At 41.4% G+C, this 22,522-nt stretch overlaps 1 protein-coding gene across 2 annotated transcripts in view; it reads right to left on the bottom strand.

Annotated features, from left to right (window-relative positions):
- The window catches only part of otud5a (OTU deubiquitinase 5a), a 33,779-nt gene continuing 11,257 nt past the window's right edge, over positions 1-22,522 (bottom strand). For both annotated transcript variants that reach the window (XM_042409418.1, XM_042409419.1), the window contains exons 3-9: positions 8,791-8,855; positions 8,550-8,706; positions 8,318-8,466; positions 8,011-8,196; positions 6,032-6,236; positions 4,884-4,955; positions 1-209 (exon numbers count right to left, since the gene is read on the bottom strand). In XM_042409418.1, the coding sequence (XP_042265352.1) occupies positions 76-209; positions 4,884-4,955; positions 6,032-6,236; positions 8,011-8,196; positions 8,318-8,466; positions 8,550-8,706; positions 8,791-8,855 (968 nt within the window). In that variant the 3' untranslated portion in view covers positions 1-75. The remainder of the gene's footprint in view (positions 210-4,883; positions 4,956-6,031; positions 6,237-8,010; positions 8,197-8,317; positions 8,467-8,549; positions 8,707-8,790; positions 8,856-22,522) is intronic.

The raw sequence follows: 22,522 nt of genomic DNA, 5'->3' as shown, positions 1-22,522 counted from the left end.
GGGGGGGGTCAAAGGTCATCGTTGTGCGTGTGTATGTGTGTGTGTGTGTGTGTGTTTGTGAGTGTCGGCCGGCTATCAGCTGCTGTCAGGTGACGGCTCCCGCTCTCGATGCATGGCGGTGCTCTGGTGTTTCATGCTGTCCAGGTACTCCTGCTGAGAGACGGCCAGTACCGACGCCAAAATCTCATCGTCCTCCCAGTCTGTCAGACCTGACACACACACAGATTTATGGAGGTTTATTTGATATGATATTATAGGGAAGTGTAGGTCATACTGAAACTAAAACTGCATATCATACATGTGTATCATGGGTGTGTTCAGATTTAACTGAGTCATAAATCACCACTCCAACCTTTGACACACTTTCTAATTGAAGTGAATGGGAAGGTGTCCAAACTTCTGACTGGAACTGTATGACTCAAAGGAGTCCGAGTTTTGACACAAAATCTTTGAAACTTCTTCTTCTACTCGGGTTTTTTATGTGCAAATTGAAAAAAACAGGTGGTTGTAAACACACTTAATTGGGGAACGCTTCAAAAAGACGTCAGCTACACATCAACACACACACAACTATCGATCCTATATGGAGTGAGAAAAATAAGAAATGTTACTGAAAACATTTTAGGTTTCAAAAGAGGGATTTTTGCAAACCCCGCCCTGCAGCTGCATAGAGATCAGCATCTGTAGGTGTATTATGAAGGGAAAGTCTAACGGTCGGAATGATTACAGCGAGAAAAAAACAGGTTTCAATGTTCTTTTTGGACTCCTGACTGTTGTTTTAAAGACACACTTGAAACGTTGTGAACCCGTCCTTTAATAAGTGCAGGCGGCGGTTGAAGCATCTCGCCATGTTTTCAGTGGACTTCAACTCGCTGCCTCACATTTCTCCAAAGTCCTGCGAACTTCACACACAGCTTCTCAGCACAGTTTGTTAATTATTTAAATAATATAAAGATTTAAGGATAACTGGACTCGTATGACTTGTGTGATTTTCTAGCAAAGCAAATCTATAAAGCCCATTTTGTATTAGTTTGTTTTGAGATTTAAGGACTATTTAAGTTTTTATTTTATTTTAAAGACATAAATGAGGATTTTTTTTCATTAATTTGCCTGCATTTACTGTTTAGTTTGCAGCTGCAGCACCAAAACACATGTTCTGTCCTACTGGTCGTCACCTTGTCGTCATTTCAACATAAAAATGAACTTTTAATATAAATAAATAAAAAATAATCAGCTTGATTTAGCTGTAACCCTTCTTACAGTTTTGATTTGGACATTTTTGTAGGTCTCTGGGTGTTAATCAAGGGTTCAGCTGCATTTAATTAGTAGAATTTTTTACTTTTTAGTTAAATCATTTCAAATTAAAAGTTTATACCTCAAAACTTTACCAAAAAACCCCCCAAAAAACATATAAAGAAGCAGCTAAAGATATTATTCTTTAAGACATGCCTGCAAAAATCAATACATAAAATAGTTGATATTATTCATTAATTTATTTTTTTGCAATTTGCATGTTTAGATGAACTGACTTTCTTATTGTTGTTTTATTTTGAAATTGTTCGATTGAGTTATTTTCTTGTTATGTCATTTTATTGTTGGATGTAATGATAATGTAACTATATTGTTATGTATTCTACCAACTAATGAGGATCCACATAAACAAATCAAGCAGGAAAAACCCTGCAGGAGCGATGAGGAGAAACTGTGTTCAGCGATGAAGGAGTTCTGGGTAACAACTCACGACTGTGTCCCAAGAAAACACAACAGTAGAATGACTAACGAACAGAAACATCTTGGTTAGAGTTCAAAAGCGTCCTGTCCTTTGATAAAATTACTAATTGTTAACAGTTGTGCTGTAAACATCTGATAAAGGTCTCAGTTGTTAGATAGAGACAACAATGAAACTGTTTTTGCAGAGTGACACTGGCCTGTGCTTCACCTCGAATAACCCACAAACACACACACACACACACACGCAGACACACAATCACACACAAACACACACACACACACACACACACACACACGCAGACACACAATCACACACAAACACACACACACACACACGCCCTGCTCCGCTGCTTCCTGTTGACTCAGGCTGAGTTTTGACTGTAAACAACAGAGACTGACTGACAGCAACACAACTGACTGCTGCAGGGAGAGTACATTAAGATGAGTTACTCTTGTTACTGGTAGCAGGTACTCAGTTACTGCTGAGTCATATCAGACAAAATGAATATCATGATTGATTGTTATATTTAACTCAGTAACGATTAATCTACTGGTATCTTATTAAATACATCTGTGCACAACATTCTGCCTTTAAGGTGGAGCTCTTATTAGTTATTTGTGCTGAAAAATAAACAGAAAATCATGGATTATAGATTATTTATTTACCATAGTCCCTATTTTAGGTATTTGTTTGCTAAAACAGGAACTTCAAAGTAAAATATGGCTATGTTTAACATCTCCTGCGACTATCAAAATAAGTTATATTATATATATAAATAACTTCTATTCTGTGTAGAGTTACGTTATTTTGAAGGGGACATATTCAGCTTTTAGTGATTTTCTATCATTTCTGTCCTGTTCTGATGTCGGATGTTAAACATGGTCAGAGTTTTAAATCTTCAGGTGAACGTATGTAAAAATGCTGCCTGTAAGACGAAGCCCAGGGCTCAGCTGCCCTTCTGCTTCATTCGCGTTTTACTGACATCATTATTGACGTCATCTCGTCACACTTTCATTAACGCACATCCGCTTTGTTGCTGCGATGGTTGCTGCGGTGGTTGCTAAGGTGGTTGCTGCGGTGGTTGCTAAGGCTATTGCTGCGCTGATTGCTGCGGTGGTTGCTAAGGCTGTTGCTAAGATGTTTCTTTGTTGTCATGCCAAGGAGATGTGTAGAACATGTCCTCTTTAAAGTACCGAAAGCACTCATTATGCAAAAAGTCCCTTCTCAAAATAATGATCATTATTTTATTAGATTATTATTGGATTTTTGGATAATTATTGAAATAAGACTTGATTGATCCCCGGGGGAAATTCACAAACTACCCAGCAGTATATAAACCCAGAGAAGTGCATCAGAATTATTTGTTGATCATTTCGTATTAAGTAATCAAATACATTTAGTGTAGTAAATTGTACGATATTTCCCTCTGAAATGTAGTAGAGTAGAAGTATACAGTAGCATAACATGGAAATACTCGAGTACAGTACAAGTACTTGAATAAATGTACTTAGTTACGTTCCACTACTGACAGTAGCCGTGATGGCGTTAGTAACCATGGTAGCACAAACAGCAGTAGTAGTGAGTAACTCACTACTACTGTTACTACCACTCAATTGTACTGCTTACTACTACTGTTACTACTACTAACAGTAGTACTATTCCTACTACTCAGTGGTTGTAACAGTAGTAGTGAGCAGTAAAATTGAGCATTAGTAACAGTACTAGTGAGCAGTAGTAAGAGTAGTATTGAGCAGTAGTGAGCAGTAGTAACAGTAGTATTGAGTGGTAGTAAGAGCAGTAGTGAGCGGTAGTGAGTAGTAGTGAGTGGTAGTAACAGCAGTGGTGAGTGGTAGTAAGAGTAGTAGTGAGCGGTAGCGAGCAGTAGTAACAGCAGTGGTGAGTGGTAGTAAGAGTAGTAGTGAGCGGTAGCGAGCAGTAGTAACAGCAGTGGTGAGTGGTAGTAAGAGTAGTAGTGAGCGGTAGCGAGCAGTAGTAACAGCAGTGGTGAGTGGTAGTAAGAGTAGTAGTGAGCAGTATTAGGAGTAGTAGTGAGCAGTAGTAACAGCCGTAGTGAGCATTAGAAACAGTAGCAGTGAGCAGTAATAGTGAGCAGTAATAGTGAGCATTAGAAACAGTAGCAGTGAGCAGTAATAGTGAGCAGTAATGGTGAGCAGTAGTAACAGTAGTAGTGAGCCGTAGAAACCGTAATAGTGAGCAGTAGTAACAGCAGAAGTGAGCAGTAGCAGTGAGCAGTAGAAACAGTAGTATTGTAATAGTGAGCAGTAACAGTGAGCAGTAATAGTGAGCAGTAGAAACAGTAATATTGAGCAGTAGCAGTGAGAACTAATGGTGAGCAGTAGAAACAGTAATATTGAGCAGTAGCAGTGAGAACTAATGGTGAACAGTAGAAACAGTAGTATTGAGCAGTAGCAGTGAGCAGTAGAAACAGTAGTAGTGATCAGTGGGAACAGTAGTAGTGAGCAGTGGAAACAGTAATAGTGAGCAGTAGAAACAGTAGCATTGAGCAGTAGCAGTGAGAACTAATGGTGAGCAGTAGAAACAGTAGTAAGGAGCAGTGGGAACAGTAGTAGTGAGCATTGGAAACAGTAGTAGTGATCAGTGGAAACAGTAATAGTGAGCAGTAGAGACATTAGTACTGAACAGCAGAAACATTAAAAGGTGCTTTCAGACAGCGAGCGGTTGCTGTCTCTGTTGTTTCCGATGTAGACACGACGGCTACAGGAGTGAAGGCAGAGTCGCCCTGACTGCCGCTCTTGTGAACGTGCACAATTCATCATCTGAGGTGATGATGGTTCTACTTTTCTCACGTGCTGTTGTAGCTTTTCATGTCACCACGACAAACACAGAAACCACAACTTTTCATCAGAGGAGAACAAATAAATAAGTTCAGCAAGTTCAACAAGTTCAGCCTCAAAGTTCAGGGACAAAAAACTCCAAAACATTTAGGATGATTGTTGATATATTAATCATGTCATATTGATAACCATTCCTCTGTTTTAATCCAATCAAATTACAGAAATACAAAGATGTTACCGGGCAGAAGACACAGTCGCTGTAAACACTCGCTGTCTGAAAACACCTGAACTGCAGAGGCTACAGTAACAGTCAACTGTGTGTGTGTTTGACTTACCAAACGCTGTGGGCGACATCTCCTGCATGATGGCTCTGTACTCCAAATGATGACGACTCTGATTACTGGGACCTACACACACACACACACACACACACACACACACACACACACACACACACAGATATCAGACAGGTAAGCTTTGTGTCACCTGTACACACCAGTGTGAAAGGATGGTTCCAATACAGACGACTAAACTAAACAGTAAAACCTTGAAATCTAAAAACACATCACCGCAATTTAAATAAAAATGATAACGCCCACAAGGTTTTCAGCTTTAACCTAGACATAATTGTGATGTACAGTCACACTGAAATGACATGAACACGGCAGGAGAAACAGGTTTTAGTGTTCATGTTTAATCGTGCGTTCTGTGTTTCTAATTTTAGAAGCAGCACAATTGCATAGAAAGTCACTGGAACGCCACACGTTGACACAAAGACGTCAACCTGATGGTGGAATTTGTGCAAATGACACGAGGTGACGTGTTTGTAGGTGGGAAGCCGGTGATGGATCCCATCTTTGTCACCGTGCTAGGTTACACCTACAGGTCGGTCAGGACGCCCGCACGATGTCGAGGCGAGGGTCACGTGACCGACGGTTGCAGCCCGAAGGTGGGCTAGTTTTCGATAGCCTTGCTAGCTCGTCTACTTGACGAAGTGCAGAACGAGAAAAAATGCAGTAAAGCTGTTAAACATCCATTTCTTTATTCTTTCACCTCTATTCAAAAATTTTAAAATATAAAAACTTTGATCATGAGATGAACAGACTTGTTTGCTCTTGTTTGTTGATAGCGCGGCTACCACCATCGGTCATGTGACCCTCAACTTGCAGGTCGTAGCGTCCCATCAAAAGAGTCTCCCCTCCAAATAAAATACAAGCTTTCCACCAGTGGGGCTCTTTGGTGCTGACCATGAACCACAAACGTTCTGTGATAAAAGTTTAAAATGCAAAAAAAAGACTTTGTAGCCAGTTTAAAATACTGCCAGGTGTGTTTGTGTGCTCTTGCAGGTCTATATTTGTGTTTGTCTTTGTTTAACCAGTAGACTTTCAGAAGGCAGTTTGAGAGTCCAGACTGAGGTTTAGAGTGAAGGTCCTCACAAGTACACATATACAGACACGTGTGTGTGTGTGTGTGTGTGTGTTACCTGGTGCGCAGGGGGAGGGGGGTTTGCTCAGGATGAGGGCGGCTCCGGCAGGGGAGGGGGGCTTGTTGTTGGTCGCCGGAGCAGCTGTGAGGTCGGAGTGGGAAGGGTCTGAGTCGCGTTGCCGCGGCGACCTGGCGCTCCAGTCGTCCAGGCCGCTGGAGGCCGCCGCCGTCGCCGAGCTGCAGGTGGCGCTGGCCTTACGGGGCTGAAAAGACACACGATGTTGTCCAGTTAATGTTACACTGTAAAGTCAGAGCTGAATGTTCACTGATTTAACAGATTAACGTGTTGACATGTAGCCGCTACTTCCTGTCCAACAGCTGACACTAGTTAGAACCCGACTGCTGTGTAGATATGAAGGCTCAGAGATGACGTGATGCAGATGTTTATTTACAAACTCATCACTCTGTTGGTGTTTTTGAACGACAAAAAGACAAAATTCAACCGCCAACTTTTAAAACTATCCAAACAGTACAGGAGTGGTGTTTCTTTCCATAACTAACCATCTTTACCTGAGTGTACAGACGCTATTTACCAGGTAACAGACAACAGTTTAATGATGTGTAACTGATGACATTAAGGGTATTGGAATAGTTCAATGTTTTGGGGAAATACTCAGCTAGATGTTCAGTTTGTGTGTTTTAATGCAGCTGAATTTGCTGTTTAGTTCCTCTCATTTACATATTTGTTCTGTTTTTGTTGTCAGACAATGAAACAGTGAATAAATCGCAGAGCATAAACTCTGAGTGCGATCGGCTGAACTGACATTTAACATGAACGACCACAGACAGTTAAAGATGACAAAGTTCTTCACTTCGCTGACTCACAAGACTCTTGTGCCTCACTGAGCAGCTTTTCATCAACATTTTAACCAAAGCTCAGTTTTTCCTCGTACGCACTAAACCACAGAGCTGATGTTTTCAGATTTACACTCTGGAGGCCGTTTTAGGGGAGAAAAACTGTGTTTTAGTCTGAGCAGAGAGCTGAAACACAGACAAAGACTTGTGTTTAAAAATTTCCCCCAGCGTAGCGAACATTAATAGTCTTCAAGCCTGATATCACTACGATGTCACGATGTCACTCATTTCAGGATCACTTCTTCATTTTTCCCCCCATATTTACTCATTAGTCATGTAGAAACCTAAAGACGTAGCCCACTAGTTCACACACATCTCATAAGCACGATGTCCCTGGTTCAGCAGACTGTTGCCGTTCGTCTTTCTCCTCTTGTTTCATGTCATCTCTCAGCTGTCACTATCTAATAAAGACATAAAATGCCCCAGAAATATATCTTAAAAAGACGTCATACAGCTGTTTTCACAACCTGAATAGTGAACTGAAAAACAAGCTTTAAGGAGTCATTTCAGCTTCCAGAAGTAAAAGTCTCATTCATTTTTCTCAAAGACGATATTATGTGACTCTCAGTTCTGTCTTCTACAGTTTCATCCTGGTTCAATCATCAGAACAAAACATGAACTATGTCAGAAAACATCTGGTTCTTTAGTAAAAAGTCAAAGGTGCGAGACTGCGGACATAAAAGTTTTGCAGTAGAGATTAACTACAACTCCCAAGGTGCATTTCAGCAAGAAACAGCCAATCACAGAGCTTAAAATTTGGTCACATACATGCGCCGCCTTCGGCCGGCAGAAGCTAAAGATTACGATTCAATCTGCAGCGTGAATCAATTTACTCTTAATTTCTGGGTCACTTTTGAGTGAGTTCAGTAACCATGGCGACACCTTTTGTTTACAAGTTCAACAACAAAGCGTTATGAGTTCATTACGCTCTGATTTGTGCCCATTGTTTCATCTCCGTTGCATTGCGGTGGCCGAGACTCATGGGTATTGTAGTATTCTTAGCGGTCCGCCAAATTTTCAGTGACATTAATCAGAACGAGGAAACACTTCAGGAACCAGCAGCCTCTCACTACACAACTCTATTTCAGTTTGAAGAAGCTTCCTCCTCCTCCTCCTCCTCACCTGTCTGCCCTGTTTCTCCTGGTCCTGCAGCCACTGCAGGTAGGACTCCCGGGCCACCTGCTCCTCGATGGCCTCGTTGGTGGCCTCCCAGTCCGTCGCTCTCTTCTTGTCCTCCAACATCTGCTGCTCGATCCACGACTCCTCCGACGTCTTGATGGCCGACTTCATCAGAGACTGCTCTGCGTACTGGGGGGAGGAGGAGGAGGGTCTCAGTCAGTTTACTGGTTTACATGTGTCTGGTTCAGTTGTGTGTGTGTGTGTGTGTGTGTGTGAGTGTGTGTGTGTGTGTGTGTGTGTGTGTGCGTACCCCTGGTTTGAAGGCGGGCAGTCCCAGTCCGACCCCGATCGTGGCCTTGTTGGGATTCACTACAGAGTTGTAGTGAATGTTGCGGTGATAGCTCACTCTGATTGGCTCGTCGTTGTTCTGGTGGATGCCATGGAACGTGTTGATTGGCTCTGCGGGAGGAGGAGGAGGAGGACGGGGGTCAGTGATTGGCTGATGACAGAGCTAGAGGCTTTTATTGGACAGAGAGACTCACCTGTGCTGTACTGGTACACCTCCACCGGTCTGTTGTACATCTCGGCCATGGCCTGCATCTCGATGTGGTTGCCGTGGCAATTGTTTTTCCTCTTCCTGTTGATGTATGTGGTGAAGTCCTCTGTCACGTAGTTGGAGAAATAGTCGGCGTTCTTCATCTGAGAAGGAAAATACAACCGTCAGACCGTGACAGACCGAGTCCTCCAGCAGGAAGGAACATGACCCGGGTCAGACTGACTCACCAGATAGTCCATACAGTGTTTTCTGACCACTTCATGCATGTCCTGATCTCCGTAGACCTGATCAGCTGAGAGACACACAGAGAGAGATAGTTAGTCCAGCTGAGGATCATAGATACAGTCTGTTTATAGACGTGTTTATTCCTGTTTTCTGTTGGGCCAAAACCTAAAGTGGATCATCTGTCCTGTACAGTTCAACAGACACGTCTTTAGACATATTTGAGATTTTATTATTTTCAGTGGTGGAAAGTAACTAAGTACATTTACTCAAGTACTGTACTTAAATACAATGTTGAGGTACTTGTACTTTACTTGAGTATTTCCATGTGATGCTACTTTCTACATTTCAGAGGGAAATATTGTACTTTCTACTCCACTACATTTATTTGACAGCTTTAGTTACTTTTCAGATGAAGATTTGACACAATGGATAATATAACAAGCTTTTAAAATACAACACATTGTTAAAGATGAAACCAGTGGTTTCCAACCTTTTTGTCTTTTGACGTCTTACAAAAAGCAGTGTGTAGTCGGGGTCACATTTCACATGTCTATGAGTTGTTAACAGCTCCACCAAATAGTGATTTTTCCCTCTAAACTTCTCACATGCTTTCATTTACATAAATGTTCAAATGATCCAATATTTCAGCAAAAATCAAAGATTAGAGAAAAAGTCCAAAAACTGAAAACAGATTTGTGTATCAGAACTTTGTTTTTTCTTCTTTCCTCTCCCATTAATCATCTCACCACCCCTCAGATTTATCTGCTGACCCTTTGGAGGGGCCCGACCCCTAGGTTGGGAACCACTGGACTAAACTAGCTAACTGTATATAAAGTAGTGTAAACTAGCTCCACCTCCAGCAGCTACAACAGTAACATGCTGCTCTAACACTGATGCTGACGATTCATTTGAATTTTATTTTCCATAATGTGTAAAATGTTGAAATTGTGGGTTTGAGTTATTACAACTAAAAGCTCCGACGGTTAGTTAATTAATCGATCGACAGAATATTAATCTGCAACTATTTTGATCATTGAATAACAGTTTCAGTCATTTTTTTAAACAAAAAAGCCAAAAAATGTGTTAGTTGCAGCTTCTGAAATGTGAGGATTTGAAGTTTTTCTCTGTCATATATGACAGTAAACTGAATATCGTTGGGTTGTTGATCTGAAGACGTCAACTTGAGCTCTATGAGATTATAAAGGTCGGTTTTCTGACATTTTATAAACAAACATATCTGTTTCATATTGCAGGTCTGTAGACATGAGTCACACGTTGCATTAGAGCCGCAATAACTAGTCAATAATTAATTCAGTCAAATGCATCTGCAACTTTTTTGATAATTGATCACTTATGTCACTTTTCAAGCAAAAATACCAAAAATTAGATGTTTCCAGCATCTCAAATGTAATAATTTGCTGTTTTTCCTTCTCTTACCGTTTGTCAGAAAAAATACATTTGATGACGTCACCTCGACTTCTAGGAAAATGTGGTGGACATTTTAACTGTTCTGAGGTTTTATCAACCAAACTACTGACTGATAAAATAGATCAGTGATGAAAATAATGGTTGCAGCTCTGCAGAGCGTTGAAAACTGTGCCTTTTTCTCTTTTTGCTGATTAAAACAAAAATTAATAAATTGAACCTTGACTCTAATTTTCATCTTTTACAGTCTGGTTGGTTGCCAGGACCGCACACACAAACACACACACACACACACACACACACACACACACACACACACACACACACACGTACATACACTTCCTGTAGGAGGTAGCAGTATGTAAACGAGCATCGCTTCGGTCTGATTTCCAGAAAGTCACATGGTCCGCGGTGATTCTCAGAACCCCCCTACAGCCCCCCCAACACACCAACTTCCGCTTTCTCATCAGCGCCGCGTGCGTGTGTGTGTGTGTGTGTGTGTGCGTGCGCTTGTATGTGTGTAAAGTCAGTTAGCTAAGATGTTGTTGATGGTGCAGGAGAAGGAGGTCAGGCCTCTCGGTGATAACTACACACACACACACTGAAAGCCACAACACATCGAAACGTGTTAACACTCATAACAAAACTAACACACACACTCCGAGCCACGGCTGAGAGGCAGCAGGTGTGTGTTTCAGACACTAATGGAGGAAATCTCCTTACACATCACCCACAGTGTTTGTGTATGTGTGTCAGTCGCAAGTACAATAAAAAGCTCGTACGTGTCGGTGCGGTTACAGTTATGACCTTTGCAGATGTCGATAAGTCAAATCACATATTGATACTATTAGTAATACGCAGCGGTTAGTTGATGGGTTGACAGAAAATTATCTGCTCCGAGAATCAATTCGTGGTTTGAGTCATTATTCAACCGCAAATGTCAAATATTCGGGGCGTCCCCTCCGGACAGTCACTGCACTTCACGCTCTGACTCAGCGGGGCGAAGCAGTGACGTGTATTCTCATCTACAGTCCTCCATATTTATCTTCTTACATATATTTAATTCTTACATACTAAACAGTTTACATTATTCATTTAGTTCAGTCTTCAAAACAGCCTCCCGAGAAATATTATTATTCAAATATTATTATTCATGTCTCCACTCGGTTACTGCGGTTACAGCCGCCCCGCATTAAACTGATATAACAGCTACATGAGACTCGTGTTTTAATGCTGTTGTTCATCATTTGTGATGTGAAAACATCAGATTTCCACCGTCGGAGAAATAAAAAAAAATGTGCGTCCTGATGTTAGTTCAGTTATAAAATCCTGCAGGGAGCGTCTCTCCTGATTGGCTGCTGACAGCGCCGTCGATCCCACTGGACGGTAGAGACGCTGGTTCACATCTGTTTTAAAGTATTTCAACCATGGATGTATTATTAAAGCTGGATACCGGACTAAAAACGGCGCCCATTCAGTCCTATAGGAATTGCTCGGCTGGTGCATACGCTTCCGGGTTTGCTTCCGCGTCGTGCGGCCCACTGAATATGCGCAGTAGTGTTTCCCCCGCTGGCCCCGCCCACGAGTTCCCGCTCGGCCCATAGACTTTACATTGTGATGACGTCACGGATTTTTAAATCGCTTTTCTGGGCTCGAGGAAAGTTTTACAAACATAAAACCTCCATGGATCAAAAGTTCATAATAGAAAGAGTCATAATTGACGTTGTTTGTAGTTCGAGGCGTCCTGTCAACAGTTTTACAGACGTCTCTTCTACAACGGTGGTCTATGGGGAAAATCCTTTTTGGGCCACAGGGGGATTTTTTGCTGCAATGACCACTGGGAAAAAAAACTGGCTGTGTTTAACTACGTAGCATAAAAAACCCTGCAGCGATTCAGTTCAGGGGCTTATTGACTGATGCACCGACTTTTAGGGAGCAGCCCTACAGATATTTGATGGTTCCAGCTTCTCAAATGTGACACTTTTCAGTTTTTATTTCTCATATGTGACAGTAAACTGAATCTCGTTTGGTTTTGGACTGTTAGTCGGACATCACTGTGACCTCTGAGAAAGCCTGAATGACATTTTTTCACTATTTTATAACACTTCAAACACCGATTACTCAAGAAAATAAACGGCAGATTAATTGATTATGAAAATGATGATTAGTCGCAGCCCTGCATAAATAGAGCTGTAACGATTAGTTGATTAATCGATTAGTTGATTAATCGATTAGTTGATTGACAGAAATTTGTTTCAGCCATTTTTCAAGCAAAAAATGTCAAATATTTGATGTTTCCAGCTTCTCAAATGTGACGATTTGCAGTTTTCCACAAAACAATTCACACATTAGTTGGAGAAAATAACCGACCGACGACATATGAACGTATGAACAGCTGAGTGTAAACAGTGTTGCTCTGAAACTCTTCATGAGCCTCAAATAGTTAGTTTTTAAGTCGCAGCTTCCTCCAGGTCGTTAATTATATATATAAATATATATAATTATAGAACTTCCTGTGTGACGATGAATCACTGATGCACGGAGCGCTCCGGCTTGATAAACAGGTGTGTGAGTCAGAAACAATCGGAGGGAATCTCCCTACTGATGTGTGAGTCATCGAGTAAACCGGTAGAGGAAAAATATGTTTTTTTTAGATTTCCATCATGCGGACACTTTATCCAAATAACAGACGTCAGACTCCTTTATGTACGGAACGACACATTTCAATACTAATCAATACATCTCGATCTATTAGAGAGGAGGCAGTGAAGTCTATAATGCTAAATTTGTTTTATTTTTTAGTAAACATAACAGATTTTTTTTATTATAACTACATTACTAGGGCTGATGATTGATTCATCTGTTATTTTCTCAATTAACTGATTAGCTGTTTGATCCGTAAAATGGTGAAAAATGTCGATCAGTGTTTCATAAAACACTAATATAACGTCATAAAATGTCTTGTTTTGTCCACAACACACAGATATTTAATTTACTGTCATAGAGACTAAAGGAAACAGAAAATATTCACATTTTAGAAGCTGAAATCAGAGAATTTTGACTTTTTTTTTCTTAAAAAATGACTCAAAACGACGAATCGATCATCAAAATAGTTGGCGATTAATTTAATCGTTGACAGCTAATCGATTGTTGCAGCTCTGTACAGATGTGACAACATAACTGCATCTCTGTCAAAAGTTTGTCAGTGGAGCTCTGAGTGGAGGCGATGATGTCACAGATCAGGCAGGTACAGGTGTGCTAATGATGCAGTTGCGTCTTCCTGTAACATCTGTAAAGGTTAAAACTCCCATTTATGAAAACGATGGCCTTCTGAGTACTGAGAAAGGTGTGAGCGGAGGCGGCTGATTCTTGAGAAACAAAACACAAGATAGGCCTCTGCAGAATTAATAATAAACCGCACACACACACACACACAGGAAACCACAGCGAGCGCTCTGATTGGTCAGTCTGGCTGTTATTCTCAGAAAGAGGCGGGGCCTGAGAAAAGGGAACTGCGTCCATCCTGTTTGTGGTTCCGTCGATGCCGATAAAGTTTTTATCTGAGCCTTGCAGACTGCTACTCCACCCTGTCCGCCGGTACGAGCCCGCGGACTGCAAAGCATTGTGGGTACTATAGTCCACTGAGATGAACACAGACAGACGTTTGTCTCTGAGCTGCAGCATCACTGGTTCCAACAGAAATATTTTACACTGTTATTCCTGATTATCTGGAATTATTTAACCACAGTACAGCTGGTTTCCATCACTGACACTGAAATAATATCCAGTATGAACAGGAGGAATGATTACAGCTGTTCATATGGACACCTGACTGCTGGTTTAACACACACTGGAACAATTGTGAACCCGTCCTTTAACGTGCATGTAGAGAAAAGGAAGAATTAACTGCTGAGTAAATAACATCATTACTCAGAAGTTATGTGGAAGCGAGACAAATATAGAAAAGAAGTGGGATACAAACGATGCAAATTAGCTGTTTGTGAGCTAATTTAAACATTTCCACTGATTCTGAAACACGTAAATGTAAATTAATGTTCATCATGACCTTTAACCCATTTCATGCATGAATTATAATGACCTCAGTCAGGATTTTTTATTCCCCTTTAGGCATGAAAAACAATATTTTTTTTTTTAAGATGGGATGACACACTAGAGTCCACTATGTTGGCTGATGTGCAACTATACCAGTAAAACCTGCATATATAAGAAAACTGCTTGTGAACAGCTGTCCACTGTAGTGACCGCTATGCATGAAAGGGTTAAATAAACAATAACATCAATAAAGTAAAGTTTTCTCTAAACTCTTGTAATATTTCTTCTTCCCTGCTGTAATCTATATTTTCTAAGACTTTTCAGGAGCTGCAGGAATGAGGTCACCGCCTCTCGGCCTGCGTCAGCACTTCTTCTGCAGAAATCTATCAGCTCTGAAGCTCCGCCCACCGCTGGCATGTCTGACCGAGAGGAGCGCTTGGTTTAAACACCACCCTGCAGGATCAGGACTGAACTGATACCAGAGGGTTTGTTAGTTAGTGCTGTTAAACCAGGTGGGGGGGGGGGTAAAAAACCCCCGCAAAAACCGACCAATCAGAGCATCTCCTCAGGTGAGCGCGTCAGGTGTGACAGGATGTGTGCTGTGGCTCACGTCCTTTCTTCTTCTGCGGAAGTTTATCTTCCTGTTCTGTGAAGTGCAGGGAAATAACCTCCTGACATAGATCACATGACCTCCCTCCACCCCGCTCAGCCACCGTACTGCACACCGCTACGACGTGTGTGTGTGTGTGTGTGTGTGTGTTGACTCAGCTCTCAGTGACCAGCTCGATGTGACCGGTCAGTTTCAACTTTGACACATTTCAAAAAGCAAAGTAACTTTTCTTTGTTTAACAGAGTCGACTGTGATCTGATGTCAAACACACACACACCCACACACACACACACGCACATGCACACACACACACACACACACACACACACACGCACGCACGCACACAAACACACACCCACTCACACCCACCCACGCACGCACACGCACACACAAACACACACTCTATGGGCGTCTGCTTTAACGCCAGCAGGTCACTCTGGGTCTTGGTGGCTGCAGCTTGTTGAAGGATTGTGAAATGTTTCCTGATAGTGATCGATCTTAGAGAAGTTAAAAATGTTTCTACAAACGCTTTTAAATTCCTTCATGTGTTTCCCAAAAAAGCACTTAAGAGCGTTTTCACATTCACGCCGTTAAAAGCTTCTAACGTCGTCTTCCTGTTGGCGCTGAAGGTGATGATATCAGCTGTAGGTAATTTCAACATGAACTCATTTAACATCAAATGTCACTTAACAAAGAACTTCAGTGTTGGTGAATAAAGTAGAGACGATGAAAACTTCAATAAAACAGTTTTTGGTTCCTCCTGCAGCTTGTGAAGATGCTCTCAGCCTCCTGCTCCTTGATCTTTGAACTCCTCTTAAGCTTAAGAAGGTTTTTAAGATGGATTTTACCATCTTCTGAGCCTTCAGATGAACCTCAGATGCTTCCTGATGTCCAGAGAGGTTTATAGTAACTGTAAAGTTTATGTAAGCGTCAGCCAGCACCTTGTTTCTTCCTGTATGTTTGTTATCTTAATGTCAGTTTTTGCTTTTTCTGTGTTTATTTTATGTGGAAAACTATGAAAACGGATGAATACAGCAGCAGCATTTTACTCTTCAGTCTCTGACACACGTTTGGATTTATTCACGATGTTCTGCCTCCATTTAACGCACACGTATCACTGACTGACGCTGTTTAGGGGGACGTTTGATTCGATGCAGCTGATACAAACACTGAGAACAAACTGAATCGAGATCTAATTTCATTAATTACGCAACACTATTTACTATAACGTCTATATTTGTCGTTATCCGTTCATCTGTTGACTCGTCTGAACTTTCCTCTGCATGGTTCAGCTCCAGCTCTGTTTCACCAGCTCATCACTTTGTTAAGTTTCATGACTGACAATCATTTTCATTATGGATTCATCTGACTGTTATTTCCCCCCCGATAAGTTGATTAGACATTTGGTCCATAACATATCAGAAAACACTTCAGCTGAGTCAACATGACGTCTCTTTCTGTAGTTTACTGTCATAGACGATGAAAGAAAGCAGAAAATATTCACATTTAAGAATCTGGAATATAAAATCAGATTCTGTATCGTCCATCTAAAGCTGATGATGTCTCATATATAAATGTCACAGTGTGTCCGACATCCCGGACTTTTCTCCAGATGAACTTTAAAATCAGAGTTTTTTTTATTATCAGCGTTATCACGGCTGCGTGACACTCGTCAGTGTTTGCACACGCTCACTGTTCACCGTTCGAGATAATAAAAACTGAGAACAAAACTGTCAAACAATCAAACAACAAGTGCAGACAAAGACACAGACAGACGGACTGCTGCTGTCAAACAGAGACAGAGGTCAGTGTGTGTGTGTGTGTGTGTGTGTGTGTGTGTGTGTGTGTGTGTGTGATGTCCCAACAGTCGGTATTTCAGCTCCGTCCAAACGCACGTTCGCTTTGTCAATCTAAAGGGAAAGTCCACCCTAAAACCAGATGTTACTAATAACAGCAGTACAGAACACCAGTCAGCTGGTGAGGTCACACTGATGAGGAAACACACACACACACACACACACACACACACACGCGCCGGTGGAGAAACAGTGGAGATTCCTCTTTACACACACTGTACTGTCGACACAAACTGTCTGGACACAAACTGACAGACGTCCAGCGTAACCGTCAAAAGTTACAGTAAGACGGGTCAGAGGTCACTTTAACAGAGGTCTCACACACACACACACACACACACACACACACGTCTGGGTCTTCACATGCACAGAGCGACTCATCAGCAGCTGAAAGTTATTAACTCAAATCAAATATTTGACTCATAACTGAAACATTTTCATCTTTAAACATCAGCTATGATTATGACAAATAAAACCGACTCTGTGATGTTTTGTCTTTTAACTTCCTGTCTACTCCTGAAGTCCAGACAGGAAGTGTTTGGACACGTTTTGTTTTTCAGGCTAAAATAACAGCTTTAATGTATTTGAGTGGGTTTACATCGATATAAAGAGAACTGTGTGTTTACCACAGAGTGACCTAATTACAAGTGTTCAAAAGTAATTGGACACTTTTACTCGTTAATTATTCAGTTCAATCACGATGCACAAAAACCAAACGAGCAAATCAGTCAAAAAAAAGATAAAAGCAGCATAAATGAGTCCAGTTTATTAACAGTATAATGAAAAGATGTTAAAATCATAAAGCTCATATTAAATATTTATGCTTCTCGTTTAAAGTGTGTGAGACGTTCCGGTGGACGGAGGCTTGAATGAAGCAACACTTTCAGTCTGAGCTGTCTGTGATGATGATGAAAAAAACAGAAAATCATCACATCTGAGAAACTGAAACCTAAGAATTTTCTTCTTTTCTGCCTCAAAAAAAGAAATAAAAAAAAAAAGCTTCCTCCTCCTGTGAGCAGATTTCTTAAACGTCATGTTTCCATCGCAGTCGCTTCTGCTGATTCCGAGACTCACATCCTGCCTGCTTGATAACCTGACGCCACCACAGAAGAAAAAGTGCAGTGATGCAACTGATAAAATGAGACGAATAGTGGAATGATGCTGCAGCTGACGTTTCATTTCATTATCGGTTCATATTTGGCTCATTTTCCTCGATTTATTGATTCGTTTTTTGGTCCATAAAATGTCAGAAAATGGTGAAAAATGTCCCAAAGTCCAACATAGATTTACAGATATTCAGTTTACTGTCATAGAAACTAAAGAGACCAGAAAATATTCACATTTAAGAAGCTGAAATCAGAGAATTTGGACATTTTTCTTTAAAAAAAACAACTGAAAACAATGAATCCATTGTCAATAGTTGCAGATTAATTCAATAGCTGGCGACTAATCGATCAATCGACTTTGTACGTCTGATTGGCTGATGAGCCTCGACGTGAGGACGGTTCGACTCTCTGACAGCAGGAAGTCAGTCGGTGACCTCTTCTCTGTTTAGCTTCTCCAAACCTCACTCTGTCATTGAAACCATGAGGAAACAGCTCCTGCTCTATTTTTACCGGGTCTTCAGTTGACCTTCAGCTGGGTCATGTGACTGATTGACAGATGGATCATATGAGTGAAAGACAGCTGTGATTGTTGAGTCACGACTAAATCAGTTGTTGACGTCTTTTGCGGTGAGTTATTTCTGTCAGACTGAAGGAAAGAGCTTTTCAGGAATGACTGACAGGGTTACCGTGGCAACAGAGGCAGCTAGGTAATCACACAGGTCAGTCAGCTGAGCAGCGTTTCAGTAGAACCGGTTAAACTGGCCGCAGACATGTGGTCGACTTTATTTCTCTAAAAGTGACATGTTATCATCATCACGTGCTGCGGTTTAGGGGGGAAAACGGTGCCGGTGAGTTCAGGGACACTCAGACATCTGAGGTTTGATGTTTCTACAAGTTGATTTGGAAGATCAGTCGACGGAGGATTCAGAAAACAGGCCCCCTTTCTTTGAAAACTGTTTTCACTTGTACTTTCGTTTAAAGGTGAAAGGTGTCAGGGCGCCTTCAGTGCGGTGAAAACACTCTTTGCACTTGTTCCCTGTGATAAAGCACGACCGTGCAGCCGTGCATGCTGGGAGCACGTCTCTCTGACCAGACAGACACTGCTGTTGCTCAACAGTTCTGATGGGAGACGTTAACAAATGTTTGGCGGAGAAAAAAAAAAACCACGGACTTACTGTACATAACACACACACACACACACACACACACACACACACACACACACACACACACACCACACACACACCACACACACACACACATACACACACACACACACACACACACACCACACACACACACACACACACACACAGAGTACTGTCTGAACTTTCCTCTGCATGGTTCAGGTCCAGCTCTGTTTCACCAGCTGATCATGAATCCATCACTCAAGTCTGGAGTTTCAAACTGTTTAAAGCTGCAGCTGACAATCATTTTTATTGATTCATCTGTTGATTATTTCCTCAGTTAATGTTTCCCCAAAAGCCAAAGATGACGTCTTCAAACGTCTCGTTCTGTCCACAACACAGAGATACTCAGTATAAATAGTAAATGAGATGCATTTATACGGCGGCTTTATAGACTTCTGATCACTCAAAGCACTTTCACACACACATTCATACGGTGATGGCAGGCCGCTGTGCAAGATGCCAACCTGCTCATCAGGAGGATCTAATCATTCACACACTGATGACACATCCATCAGGAGATATTTAGGGTAATTCAGTGTCTTGTGACTTCAACGAGCCGGGTATCGAACCGCCGATCTTCTGATTAGTGGACGACCTGCTCGATCTTTCTGTACTTAAAGAAACCAGAATTTTTTTCAGCTTTAAGAAGCTGGAATCAGAGAATTTGGACTTTTTTCATCTTAAAAAAATGACTCAAAATAGATGCAGATTAATTTAACACTTTGTGTCAGTTTCATTTTCAGTCGGACGTCGGATTGAATTATTGAAAATACGCTTCGCCGCTTTCATCAAGTTGCTCTACTGTTACTTTCTCTGTCCGGTTACGTGTTTTCATGGCTTCTTGTCAGCTTTTTGTAGAGAAACAACCTGGTTACTGACTGTGTTTATCAGTCAGATAACCTCTGATACATACAGATGATTGTTGACAGGGTGTTGGTTGGTTTTTCACATCAACATATTTTCAGGCAGCTTGTGATTGGCTGCGTGTGTGTTTCTGTGGTATGCAGTCAGATGTGTGTGGATCAGCTGACGATGTGTTTTTGTGTAATCAGATGTTGTTTGAACAGTGTGTCACCACACCCTGAATATCACACAACCTGCTTTATCTACATACTGAGACGACACTGACGTTACTCGGTCCTGACGGCGCCCCCTACAGGCAGGAAAACACGGGTCGTCTTCATCAGAGTCACCAGCAGTAGAGCTGAAACCGTTTGTCCTGCTGCAGCGAACGTTAGGTGGTTATTAATGTGAAGTGTTGATGTAATGGCAGCAGGATGTTTTATTGCTGGCAGGATGTATCACTCTGGACTGTAGCTGAGAGATAAATCAGTAAAACTTCTTTGTTTTTGCTTGATATGTAAAATATCTAAATCCTGAAAATCAAGTTATTACAACATTAACAAAAAGGTTATTTTTTAGTCATAAAGTTGATACTACATTAGCCGTTATGAGTCACGACAGGCATTTAGCTACTTTATTTATTTTATTTGTAAGGGACCATGTACAGTGTTAAACATGCACCTGCAGTCTCGTCTGTCTGTCCCCACTACACATTTACTACGTTAGAGCTGAAATTATTAATAGATTAACATATTCACTTGGGCTTCAGGGAATAATCAACACTTTATACACTGAACAATTAATGGATTATTAATAAAGTAATAGTTGGTTGCAGCCTTACAGTTCTCCTATGATGGAATAATACAACCTGTCCCTCAGCTTTCTGTTTGCAGTTTGATAAACAGAACTTTATGACTAATGAGCTCAATAGAAAGTAAAACTATCAAAGTCGTCAAACAGGAGGATGGAGGACCAGTCAGAGTTCAAACTGGACTTCAGTTAGTGATTGATCAGATAATGTGGAGGAAACCTGAAGCTTCTGAGCCGTTGCCTGGTTGATAATCCAGCCTTGCATCTACGAGACGCAACAGACTGAAAACTGATCATCACATCACTGATCAGAGATCTGTTTACGTTTGTTATGTTACCAGTGTTGAAGTGCTGGAAGTCGACTGAACAGTTGTCTCAGTTTGTCTCTACCAGCTAGCAGCTAACACCAGCTAACACCAACTAACATCAGCTAACACCAACTAACACCAGCTAACACCAACTAACATCAGCTAACACCAACTAACATCAGCTAACACCAACTAACGCCAGCTAACGCCAACCAACACCAGCCAGCACCAGCTGGCAGCTAACACCAACTAACACCAGCTAACACCAGCTAGCAGCTAACACCAGCTAACACCAGCTAACACCAGCAAACACCGGCTAACACCAGCTGGCAGCTAACACCAGCTAATACCAGCTAACACCAGCTGGCAGCTAACACCAACTAACACCAGCTAACACCAGCTAACACCAGCTGGCAGCTAACACCAACTAACACCAGCTAACACCAGCTAACACCAACTAACACCAGCTAGCAGCTAACACCAGCTAACACCAGCTAACACCAACTAACACCAGCTAGCAGCTAACACCAGCTAACACCAGCTGGCAGCTAACAACAGCTAACACCAGCTAGCAGCAGTCTGCAGATATCACACTAATGTTTAGTCAAGAAACACAAACAGAGCAGATCGATCAGTGTTTGGATATTTCTGCTGAAACTGGTGATTAAACTGGATGTTTGTGCTCTACTTAGTGAAACATCTGGTTCTGACAGTCAATAGCTGTGTTGAAAAACCTGTATTTTATGCAGAATGATAGCAGCCTGCAGGTGGGTGCAGCTATCATTCTTGCTCAACTGTCTTCACATGATGTCCTAAAAAAATATGATGTTTCAATCCTGCAGTTTGCAGGGAAATAAAAAAAAACGTTAAAGGACGGGTTCACAATTGTTCCAGTGTGTGTTAAAGCAGCAGTCAGGTGTCCATATGAGCAGTGAAAGAGGTTTTCCTCGCTGTAATCATTCCTCCTGTTCATACTGGATATTAAAAGATCCTTCAAATGTGCTTTTAATGTAAGTGATGGAGGATAAAATCCACAGTGTGTCCACACAGTCATTTAAAAGTCTCTGTGAAGCTTCTATTCAGCTTCAGCAGTCTGAGTTAGTCATATCAAGTGGATATCTGACACATTAACAGTCTTTTTTAGCATCAAATTCCCTCTTTGTGTTTCCTCGGACAGTGTTTCCCTGTTGAGCTGCAGGTGGAAGTATAGTAACAAAAAGAGGGACTTTGGCACTAAAAAGACTGTAACGTTGAAAGATATCTACTTGATTTGACTCATTTGGACGCTGAAGCTTCATATTAGCTTCAGATAAACTTTTAAATACATTTTTTGTACAGAAGGAGGACTGTGGATTTTGTCCTCCATCACTTCCATTGTAAGGTCATTATGAAGGGATCTTCTAATGGTCAGTATGAACAGGAGGAATGATTACAGCAAGAAAAACAGCTTTAATGTTCATTTGGGCTCCTGATTGTTGTTTTAAGACACACATGAACAATTGTGAACCCGTCCTTTAAAAATCCTGAGCTGAC

This window comes from Thunnus maccoyii, chromosome 4, assembly GCF_910596095.1.
Source record: "Thunnus maccoyii chromosome 4, fThuMac1.1, whole genome shotgun sequence".
Lineage (NCBI taxonomy): Eukaryota > Metazoa > Chordata > Actinopteri > Scombriformes > Scombridae > Thunnus > Thunnus maccoyii.
The sequence above is the reverse complement of the archived record's forward strand: the minus strand, read 5'-3'. Positions and strand labels throughout refer to the sequence as shown.